At 34.5% G+C, this 12230-nt stretch overlaps 1 protein-coding gene and 1 long non-coding RNA gene across 2 annotated transcripts; one reads left to right on the top strand and one right to left on the bottom strand.

The window, feature by feature from the left end:
- Positions 1-3147: 3147 nt before the first annotated feature.
- LOC101744399 (nematocyst expressed protein 3-like) lies at positions 3148-10763 on the top strand. The gene is made up of 3 exons (XM_004923515.5): positions 3148-3311; positions 4321-4486; positions 10294-10763. Exons 1-3 carry the CDS (start codon positions 3246-3248, stop codon positions 10668-10670), a joined length of 609 nt encoding a protein of 202 aa, XP_004923572.1. The 5' UTR covers positions 3148-3245; the 3' UTR covers positions 10671-10763.
- On the bottom strand, positions 5510-8228 carry LOC134199066 (uncharacterized). Its single transcript, XR_009973412.1, has 4 exons — positions 8122-8228; positions 7874-7945; positions 7297-7417; positions 5510-7205 (listed from the first exon to the last, which is right to left on the bottom strand). It is a non-coding gene; the product is annotated as an uncharacterized LOC134199066 (long non-coding RNA).
- Positions 10764-12230: the final 1467 nt, after the last annotated feature.

Genomic DNA, 12230 nt, shown 5'->3' on the forward strand with positions numbered 1-12230 from the left:
TAACGAGACTAACGAACAACAATACATTTTTATATATACCTATAGATTTTATTAAAAAGACAGCATAGGTATAACGTACATAGATATATTATGACATTCGAACTTGACCGTGTCTAATATTGAAACATAACCGTAACAAACGAAGTAGTGTTTCAAGCGGAACGATAATGTTTAACAATTGTCATTATCTGAATTTTCATGTTTTTCCCCAAGGTGATGTACACAAGACTGAAGATGTGAATGTTACGAAATACATAAGGAGTCTTGTATTGTTATATACGCCACTACGTTTATTTGAATATTGGCTTTGATTATAAAACAAAATCGAAATGATGAAAGTAATAGTCATCCAAAAAAACGTAGTAATAGAATGAAACTGTTCTTAGGAATTAACCCAGAGGGTCGAACCCATTATTTGACAACTGTTGAAATGGGTAGATGAGCCCACGGTTTGATGCTAAGCTCTTTAAATGAGTTTAGGCCGGGCACGTTTCTTGTAGTCCTCAGAAATTATTATTTTTATTGCTTAGACGGGTGTTAAGTGATTACTGGAACCCATAGACATCTATAACGTAAATGCGTCACCTACCTTGAGATATAAGTTCTACGGTCTCAGTATAGTTACAACGGCTGCCCCAACCTTCAAACCGAAACGCATTACTGCTTCACGGCCGAAATAGGCAGGGCGGTGGTACCCACCCGCGCGGACTTACAAGAGGTCCTAACACCAGTAATTACGCAAATTATAATTTTTTGAGTTTGATTTTTATTACACGATGTTATTCCTTCACCGTGGAAGTCAATCGTGAAAATTTGTTAAGTACGTATTTCGTTAGAAAAATTGGTAGGTACCCGCCTACGGGATTCGAACGCCGGTGCATCACTAGATACGAATGCACCGGACGGCTAATCCGTAATTTAGGCCACGACAACTTCATGAAGAGTCTATAATGCCCTTTTTCCACTGGAAAAGACAAAGTGGATGGGACACCTACCACGAAGTAAGCTGGAGTACACTTTAATTGTTTTGCAAGAGGTTCCAAATCTTATGGATGGACTTCAGAACGAGGAACGACGACTATAGCAAACGCGTTTACTTTATGCTTTTCTTGCCTACTTACTGGAAGTAGGCGCATGGAGCTATTCTGGCTTTAGGCGAAGCTCACGAGGGTCAGTTTGAGAGACAGCTAACGTCTGAAATAGCAAGAGCAGTGCTTTGCTGAATTTACCACCGGAGCAGAATCGCGACCCAATAAGTAGATCCAGCGAGAAACTCAGTAGGTTTTATATTATGTGTGTCATAATGTTGAAAAAATATATAATTTTGTTTGAAAAAAAAATCCACGTAAGAAGGTATTTAAAGGTAATATTATTATATTACATTATGCACATTATGTAAACACAAGTTCAGTAAATAATAAAGTTGACATACATTTATTATATAAAATATTTATTATCGTATATATTATAATAATAATATATATATTAAACAAACATTAGTTTAATTTAATATATATATATATATATATATATATATATATAATATCTATATATTATTTAAAAAAGAATTTAAGTAAACAAGTACCTATTTGTCATGTTACATAATACATAATAATATATTATGCCCCTTGAAGTTTTGATTTGATTTTTTTTATTTACCAATTCTCTTCAATCATCATCAGAATATAGAAGAGGGTACGTAATGAGAAGTAATGCTGCAGATAAGAGAGTTTTGGTTTTGTTTTATTTAGCTTAATATTAGAGGTGTGAGACGAAATAAATTTCTGAAAACATATATGACCTCTGCTTGAAATTCAATGCGGTACAAATGTATTTCAGCACTCGTACGTCCCCTGAAACCAAACACAATATAACTTAATTTTATTCACGATTCAACATATCGCCCTATAATGGAAGATTAGCTTACAGCCACTTGATTACTGTAGGCCATAAACAAAAATACGTTGAGACTTTCAAAAGAACCACCACTCAATTTAGCGGCTGAAATAGGTAAGATTATAGTATCGGCCCGTGCGAACTCAGGTCATAAACAAAACCGCCTTGAGACTTTTAAATGAACACCACTCAATTTAGCGGCTGAAATGGGTAAGATTATAGTATCTGCCTGTGCGAACTCAGGTCATAAACAAAACCGCCTTGAGACTTTTAAAAGACCAGCACTCAATTTAGCGGCTGAAATGGGTAAGATTATAGTATCTGCCTGTGCGAACTCAGGTCATAAACAAAACCGCCTTGAGACTTTTAAAAGACCAGCACTCAATTTAGCGGCTGAAATGGGTAAGATTATAGTATCTGCCTGTGCGAACTCAGGGCATAAACAAAACCGCCTTGAGACTTTTAAAAGACCAGCACTCAATTTAGCGGCTGAAATGGGTAAGATTATAGTATCTGCCTGTGCGAACTCAGGTCATAAACAAAACCGCCTTGAGACTTTTAAAAGACCAGCACTCAATTTAGCGGTTGAAATAGGTAAGATTATAGTATCTGCCTGTGCGAACTCAGGGCATAAACAAAACCGCCTTGAGACTTTTAAAAGACCAGCACTCAATTTGGCGGCTGAAATAGGTAAGATTATAGTATCGGCCCGTGCGAACTCAGGTCATAAGCAAAACCGCCTTGAGACTTTTAAATGACCACCACTCAATTTAGCGGCTGAAATGGGTAAGATTATAGTATCTGCCTGTGCGAACTCAGGGCATAAACAAAACCGCCTTGAGACTTTTAAAAGACCAGCACTTAATTTAGCGGCTGAAATAGGTAAGATTATAGTATCTGCCTGTGCGAACTCAGGTCATAAACAAAACCGCCTTGAGACTTTTAAATGACCAGCACTCAATTTAGCGGCTGAAATGAGTAAGATTATAGTATCTGCCTGTGCGAACTCAGGTCATAAACAAAACCACCTTGAGACTTTTAAAAGACCACCACTCAATTTAGCGGCTGAAATAGGTAAGATTATAGTATCTGCCCGTGCGAACTCACAATACTCACTCTTATTAAAAACCATATTGTTTCAACAGCATAAGCCGATACAGTATGAAACAATAGGATGTGAGTACCTACTGCCGACCCTGGGTAAGCGTCCTTTACGCGTATCCAACTAAAACATCGCATATATTCTTTGGCAATACATTAGTACCGCAGTCTTACGCAAAAGCCGCGTTTATAAGTAAGAAATAAAACGTACTGAACGTTTTTTCTTTCATGAAAACGAACATTCGATCATGGCCGCGCGTTTGTGTGTGTACGTTTTCGTGATATACGCGACTTTACAGAATGTCACAGGAAAGGTTAGTCCGTTGCTTATAATTAGTTAAAAATAATAAAAATAATAATAAAACAGTGTATTTTGTTTGATTTAAGTATTTAAGATAGTAGTTAGAATGTGTCGACGAAAGCAGTAAATTTAGGAGACTGTTTTCTAAAAATAATCAAACACAAAACAAATTGCCTAGCTTAGTGATATAGGTATAGTATAAATAATCTTATTTAAATAGTTTTTTTCAATATTTATTTTAATAAAACGATGATTATTAAAATTTTATTTAATTTTTTTTATATTGGTTTACTATTCGTTATTTTGATTTCACAATTCGTTGCTAAGTTTCTCCACAGTTTTTGTTGTTAACTTGTTTTGATAATCTTTAAAAATTTAACTGTAAATTATAATGTATATATTTTTTTCTCCAAGATATAACACTAGATTATTTTTTTAATAATAATATTCATTAGCCAATGACGTAATACACATAATACATTCAGATATATTTTTTATAAAAATATGCAAACTGGTCCAAACGCCATTTTAATTCAATCAGCTTACTCTTGTACATATTTGAAATATCAGCAAAAATAATAGCTACTATTAGATTGAAGACTAAATTCAATGTAACAATGAAAAGGTTACCTAATCAGATTTTCGAAGTATTTGATAAATTTACAAAAAGCTTGATGGAACCTTTGATTTGGCAATGAAAACGGGTACTGCCAGATTTATTAAGACAAAACATTTCCTCTTTTACTGTTCACTAAACTATATTTCTATTAACTACGGTATATACCTATTGACGTTATGTTTTTATTGTTCCAAGTCCAAGCTGTAAAGCTATACAATCAGGTTTTGATTTTTGTTCGTTTCATATTTATCTAGCATAAGTATTCTGTATATAGATATTGGACGCCCTTGATGGAAAATTCAACACTGAATTAAGAAAATTCTTTAATTATTCATACTTTTTTGCTATGTTCATATAAATCATAAATAACAGTGTTCACAAGAACTACCTCACGTTTATTCAGCCATTCTTCGGTGTCGGTTTCTGGTGCGATTTGTTCTGCGACGAGGATTACTCTTCGACATCCAGTTCTGACGATTACGATTACTGTGACGACTGCACTCCCCGGAGACGGACGACCACCACAGTATCTCCCGCCCCAGCACTTATGCTCCCAAATTTGATGCTATGTAAGTTTTTTTTTTTATATTATAAACCAGTAGTATCCACCATGCTATCTGTTTCTGCCAACATCCGTTTCTAAAATACAGGGTGGCCCATAAGTCCTTTGATATGAAAAAAAATTATTAAAATAAAACTAATTACATTATGAATTAAATTTTTATTTACATAAAAAGCTTAAAAAACGGGAATTATTTTTTGAAAATAACATCTCCTAAATGTAATCCGTTGCGATCACGGCACTCTTGCAAACGACGTCTAAAATTGTCGATGACTGCGCGGCACGTCACTGCTGAAATGCTTGTCATTTCTCTGCGGATGTTTTCTTTTAGGGCCTCAATTGACCGCGGGTTTGTGTCGTATACTTTAGCCTTAAGGTAGCCCCACAAAAAAAAATCCATCGGGGTCAGATCTGGACTACGTGGAGGCCAGGAAATGTCTCCTCTCTTAGAGATAACTTTGCCAGGAAAAAGTTGACGGATAACGGGCATAGCAGTGTTAGAGGTGTGAGAAGTGGCCCCATCCTGTTGAAACCACGTCCTGGCATTAAAGCCTGAAAAGTTTTGCAATTCTGGTATGAAAAACTCTTCGATCATAGCCACATATCGCTTACGAGTTGACTGTGTCGGATTTTCGCGAATAGACTGTGTCACTGTGTCTATGTTTTGTTCCGTACGTGACGTCCTTGGGCGACCCAACCGCGGTTTATCTAACGTCGAACCGGTCTCCTCGAACTTAGCAACCCAGTTCTTAATCGTTTGAAGAGTTGGAGTGTCGTCAAAGTTGTGTAAACCTTTGTGTTCTCGAAATTTACGCCGCGCAACGGTTGCCGAATTGTCGTTTTTATAAAACTCGCGCACACAAAACGCACGGTCCGCTCCGGTAAAACGCTCCATCGCGACCATAGATTATACACTTAATATATTCGAGATAGATGCGCAACTCTCATTTTTATTTTTGCTTTAGTTAAAGCCCGGTCCAGCAGGCGTCGCTACGGTCGATTATTAGTCTCCCTACCCCCCACCAGGTGGCTTTTTTAGTAATTTTAATATTTTTAATAACTCTCTTTATGAAAAAATCTTATCGTTTAGAATCGCTGAAATTCCCGGTAGTACTTATGAGATATTAAGGAATGTTTGATTGTGTTCAGCATTCTAATCGATAAGATCTTTTCATACAGAGAGAAAACAGTTTTTTAAAATAAAAAGCTGTAATTCTCTGTAAGCTATTTAATTTCCCTATATTACAAACAATTTTCTGTTAAAAGATTGTATGAACGTACAATTGTATAAATTTTCGAATAACAATAACTCCTCTAGAATAATCCTACTAGCGTACACATTAAATCGAAAGTTATCTAAAAGTTAATTAAGTCTAGATAATCAAATCATTCAATGTCACTTAAGTCATTTGTGCGAAATATAAACATGTCAGCTTTCCATTACAAACATAGTAGACAATTTGAATTAAATTTAATAAATTTGTTTCTTAACTATAGCAGTTCTTGCTTAAAGTTGATCGTGACAGATCATGACCTTGTATGAAAATATTACATCTATAAACACTACCTATGCTTCGTCATACAATAATTGTCATTTATACTAGCATTGTAGAGATAATACACACACTAAAGTGAATACTAAATTATTCTTAGCATTCTTATAAACATTTAGAAATTTAAAAAACGATTAACCCACAATCGTGTTCATAACATGTGACATTTTGTTCTGCACAAACGTTTTATTACATGATTTGAAAAACAAAAAAAAAAACAAAAAATGTTTAAAAAATGTAATGATGATTTAAAGTACTCTTAAATATTGATAGTTTGTACTTAATGACGCTTATAGTAATCTTAGACATGATTACAATAGTTATGCTTTTATTCCCTATCTAAATTATTTCTATTCTGACGTTTCTGATGCTTTAGCTTTGGTAATACTAGATGAAACAAACAGCAGATTGAAAGAAAATCATCTTAAAGTTAATTACATTCATTACAAACCATTAGTTTACATTTTGTTACAAAAGAAACTGGTGTTTGTTACATGCAAATGAATTATAAACATACACATGCAAACATAAAATGTAAATTTATCTTTTAATCCAAATTAAATGTACACTAATATTACATCTAAATAATAGAAAGGGTTTCGAAAATTTTTATTGCACTCAACAGCAGACGAGCACGCAATCCGGCCCTTGATAAGTGGTCACCAGTGCTTATAAACTTCAGCAGTGACATAGGGGTTGCTGTCTATCACTTAAGTTTTAATAAATTATTAATATACTCAGTCACAAGCATATTGATTTCACATAATGAAAATGTAAGAAACATAATCATGTTTGGGCATTTTCATTTATATCTGCTCATACAGAAAACACAACTTAGCAAATATATTCCACAGTTAATCTAAATAATTGCAAATAATGCTTTTAAAGACCGTTGACTTTTGATCATTAATTAAAATAATCTTCTCGTAGAATTTACAAAAGGTTATTTACAAAAAATTATATCAGTATTTTCATATATTACTAACTTACTAATTACAACTATTCAAACGTAATACTATAACTATAAGAACTAAACAACCTATTTTAAAACAAAATTGGCATCAATTTAGTTCTTATGAACTATTTCAATTATTAATTTATCAATTATAAACATATTTAAAAAAATTTAAGATCCCTTGAGAGTTCACGTTCCTTGCTGAATCAGTTTCTCTTCTGAAACGGAGAAACAAAGTATCTTAAGTATGTAACAAATATTGAAAAAATACGACCATGAAAAATTTAGTGTTAATGTAATCTTACTTACAAATTAATATATTACATAACACGTTCTGGTTCAAATATAGTGCATCAATCTTTTCATGTTTCAGACATTTTAATGCTCCTTATAATTTTTCCATAAAATTTTGTCATTATCAAACCTTTGTCTACAAAAATAAAAACATTATTTTATATTGGGTAGAAGGATGAACGTGGTCACAGGCCACTTGGTGTAACTTAGTTATCAAACACCAGGAAACAAAACGTGAATGCCATCATCTAACTTTGGATGTGAGATCAATTGTGCTGTATTTTATTTAAACAGGAAAGCATGACTGATTGATCATTCCAAAAAACTAGTTCGGGCCCACTTGACAATAAGCATATAATACGCTGAGTTGCAAAACATAAATACTTCCACCCACTCGAGACAATTTTATTATCTGAGGTGTGTGTGTGATAGTACGAGACTTAATACCGACTGTTTTGATCAAAACTTAACATATATGATAGCTAGGCAGCAGAAATAGGAAGGACCATTAGTTGGTGCTAATTCATTTAATTATATTATGAATAATAATTCTGTTAGCAAATAATATACCGGGAAAATAGTGTAAACTCACCGTTATCAAGGCATCCGAAATAGCATTTCATTTTCGATCTTCGAGGCATGCTGATTTTTAATAATAAACATTCTGTAAGAAATGAAAATAGTTACACGGGCTTACGAAACGCTAACGAAGAAAAAAGTATTGGAGCCAAGTTATGTCTAAAGAGAATTCAAAACAGAGTTTCTCAATGTCTAATCGTCTAATATTCTCATAAAGCTAAAAGTTGCTCTAAATTAATACTACAACGTAAAATAACTCACACCAAGACCAAAAAAAAACGATTTAAAAAATTAAATCGTTACGACATTTTGAAAACTTTTTTTTTTTTTTTGAGATTGTTTTACGGCCCTGGAATTTTGAAAACTTCAAAGCAGTGTTTCCACTTAGGTTTTTTTTAACACATTTTACCCTAGTTTCTTTTGAATTTACCCTAAAATTTCCTAGACAACTTTCATAAATCCTTTATATAGAAAGCGTAAATAAAATACAGAAAATAAACCACAGCATATTATTTAATGTAGGTATATATAATATAAACGCCCCCAGAAGATCATAGATCTATAGGATTAGAATTTTCAAGGAAGTCGACGCATTGCTTTTATATTCTTTTGCTGCACAACCTAACACTGTTCGGTTCTAAAATTGAGCAATTGTTTGCTGGCAAAGTTGGGAACTTTCTATGAAGCAAGCCATTCAGGGTTTCATTAGAAAGCCTGTTTCTTTTGTCAGTTTTTAAATTTGAGAACACTGAATAATCTTTCCACCTCAGTCTTTGAAGAAGGAACTGCTAGCAAAAGTGAAATGACAATTACGAGGTTTTCGTAAATGAAATTACCATGATAATCTTTCATGGTACATGAAGTACCTGTATATTACAATACAAGTAAGTTCTGGTGACATCAACGAAAATAGGTAAATAAAAATTTGGCGGATTATACTTATTGGGATTCTGGGGAATCCCTAAGAAAAAGCAGTGGCTTAATCTATGATTTACTTTACTAGAGGGTTACTGTTGAATCAAACCTTTATAGTTTTTATACACAACTCTGTTTTATTCTTTTACTTGTCAACTCGACTTAATGTCATTCTCTCTCCATAAAATAAAATGTTCATTGTTTTACTTTAATTATTGTTTATTTTAAAATTCACAACAGTTACTAGTATAGGCTTTGCTTTTTACCCCGAAATATCCTAAATCCTGGTATTTTTTAAATTGTCTTTATCATCCAAAATATCAGCTATTTTTCCCTAAAAAAGGGAGAATTCCCTAAAAGTGGAAGCACTGCTTCAAAGTACGCTACATTTTTTATTGAGTCAGAACTCGTATCTGCCATCTAGTGAGTTTATTAGTTCATTAAGGCCAAAACGTTTCAAAAATGACCTCGCCGGTTCCTAGAGATGGCGCTAGTTGAATGTTCTTTTCCTTTGTATGGGAGTTGCACCCCCCTGATCGCGACTAAATTCCCAGAAACCGAAGTTACTCCCCACGCTTCCCCTGCACCGCTCACGCGCGCCCTGTTCGTTTTATTCAAATTTTACTTTTCAAAGGACTTATGGGCCACCCTGTAGATACAATTGAGATAATATTATACTCTCATTTCTAAAATAGAATTTAGGCCAAAATAATAATTTCCTGTCTTTTTGGACCAAAATAATAATTTCCTGTCTTTTTGGTGGGTAGCCACCATAGAACCCAAGATGTTTGACAGATACCTGAATCTAGTTTACGACATTTTCAAGATAAACTTCCATATACCTATACATTATACAAGTTACGAACAATAGCACTCGCTCGGTGAAATATTTTCCCTTTATAGTTAAACCTCCCAAAATTGTATGTGAACGTCGCCCTCAATATTATGCCTCGCGTAACGTACTTACGTATTATGGCGATGTTAGAGTAATTGGGTAAATGTAACACAGTCTCACCTGCAATATCTCGCATTAGATGCATGATACTATTGAGTTAATGTTACTGAAGGGTACAATTGCAAGGGTGACGTCAATTCAATGTCTGAACATGGAAACGAAATTTTGCGTTTAGGTTTTGATGGTCTTCGGTTTAGGAACAGATGGAATGTCAAATCATCTTTACGTTTTAAATGTTGAATGTTTCTAAATAACAAAATAAATAATAGTTTAAAAAAACTAACAAAATACGCTTTTATTGAAAATCCAACTTGTTAGTTTTTTTTAAACTATTATTTATTTTTAATTTTCTAGTTGAATTTTAATTTTTTCAATTTATTTTTTTTAAGTTTTTTTTTAAATATTGGATTGTCATCGGTCCTTAATATGTATTCCAAATTTCTAGTTAATCCGACGTTTTGAAGGGGTTCAAATTCTTGTTCAAAGATTCCGTTATAAACATACATACATATCTTTGAAGCTAATAAAAGCGTATTAAAATGATATAATTTTATGCATTTCAGCAGCCCAAAATGGGCTTAATATGACAATATCACAAGTGAGTGGAGCATATCAGGTCAGCATGATTCCGTTCGTTTCGCAATCGGGGGCCACGATGGGAACAGCTGCTGGAGCTGCTCAGCCGGTTCCAGCTGCAACGAATCCCGAGCCAGCTGTGGCGGCTCCGCCCGCACCGGCACCTGCTGCGGCGGCACCTGCAGCAGCAGCACCTGCGGCGGCGGCACCTGCAGCGGCGGCACCTGCAGCAGCGGCACCTGCAGCGGCGGCACCTGCAGCGGCAACTCCAGCTCCAGCGGCTGCAGGAGCACCAGCTGCCGCAGCGACTCCAGCTCCGGCGGCGGCAGCGCCGGCTGCTGCGACGCCTGCACCGGGAAAATAAATTTAATCTTGTGTGATTTTTATATTTATTTTTTATAAATACTTGAAAGCGATTATACACATGATATAGTAATAAATCAGAAATATTTTATAAGGGTTCTCATTACATACGAAGATAGTGATTGTATTACAGTTATATACAGTTGTATAAAATATTAATGTTCCTAATACTATACAACTATTGGCAACGATTTCTAGTGATAACTTGATGACTGTTAACACTTTCATGGACCGCCTTTCGCACCAACGTATCTATTCTGAGAGAGCTTCATATCAAAACCAGACTATCCACTATATGCCTTCGTAGGGTGCTGGAATTCTTCGGACATATTGCTCGTAAAGAGGGTCACAATCTAGAACAGCTGATGGTGACAGGAAAGGTAAATGGCAAACGTCCCAGAGGACGCAGTCCCACGAGATGGTCGGACCAAATACGATCTAAACAACAACTTCCACAATGCCCTTCATGAAGCTAAGGATCGCAGCAGATGGAGGGAAATCGTACGGGAGAAACTGATGCAGCGGGGGAGTCACGACCCTCAGTAATGAGGAAAATGACGCGAGGAGGAGTATCACTTTCAGTCCAAACTCATCAAATTCAATATTAGATGCTAATTTTAGGTCATATGAAAATGTGGATTTGATTAAAAAGATAAGTTCGGAACTGACATTTCGACGCTCAGCGTCTCATCACGCTCGTCAGATAGAGAGGATACTCAGTGTTTCAGTGTAATTGAGACTTGGACCTCATGTTTCGTGAGTTCGTCTGTCCATCTCTACCAGCATCTTTTTTATTATTACTAAAGTCCGCCAAGCGATCTAAATTCGACCTTAAACGTTGATATCTCAAGATTTGTATTCAATTTATGTATTAATATTTCACTTTGTATTGTGAATAAAATTTTAAACATAAAAATAAGCTGGCTATTTAAAAACAAAACTATAGAATTTGTTAACACTTGCTAATAGAGCTATTAAAAAATATCGGTTGACAACGATAAAGAGAACTTAACTATTTCAACTTGGCCTATTCAGGTATAGATAATTCTAACATAAATCAGACGAGAGTCACTGAAAGAATTTAGCTTAAAAATTTTACAATCACTTTACGCAATAATTTAAACTATTCGAAATTTCGTATGCTTCGAGTTGTTTTTCTTTTGCAACATAAAATGCCTGTGAAGTCCTTTTAAATATCATATCAACATGTCTCTATATATATAAAAATGAGTTGATGTTCGTTAGTCTCGCTAAAACTCGAGAACGGCTGAACCGATTTGGCTAATTTTGGTCTTGAATTATTTGTGGAAGTCCAGCGAAGGTTTAAAAGGTATATAAAAATGAAAATGCTTGGAATTAAATAAAAATAACAATTTTGTTTTTCCTTTGATGTGTCCTTCGTCGGACCGATTCCTTTTGTTTGTTTTAAGTTTATTTTATACAAAAGTATAGGTCTTTTACTTATCGATTGAGGCACTACGAAGTCTGCCGTGTCAGCTAGTTATAAATATAAGCATTCTGGAGATAATTTAAAAATTACTTTCAAACTTGAAATTTCAGT

Source organism: Bombyx mori, chromosome 6 (assembly GCF_030269925.1).
Source record: "Bombyx mori chromosome 6, ASM3026992v2".
In the NCBI taxonomy this organism is placed as follows: domain Eukaryota; kingdom Metazoa; phylum Arthropoda; class Insecta; order Lepidoptera; family Bombycidae; genus Bombyx; species Bombyx mori.

Bases quoted from the DNA above. Each gene is read 5' to 3' on its own strand.
- LOC101744399 (XM_004923515.5), top strand. From the start codon at position 3,246: ATGGCCGCGCGTTTGTGTGTGTACGTTTTCGTGATATACGCGACTTTA. The intron at 3,312-4,320 runs GTTAGTCCGTTG...ACGTTTATTCAG, and splicing joins TACAGAATGTCACAGGAAAG to CCATTCTTCGGTGTCGGTTT. The intron at 4,487-10,293 runs GTAAGTTTTTTT...TATGCATTTCAG, and splicing joins GCTCCCAAATTTGATGCTAT to CAGCCCAAAATGGGCTTAAT.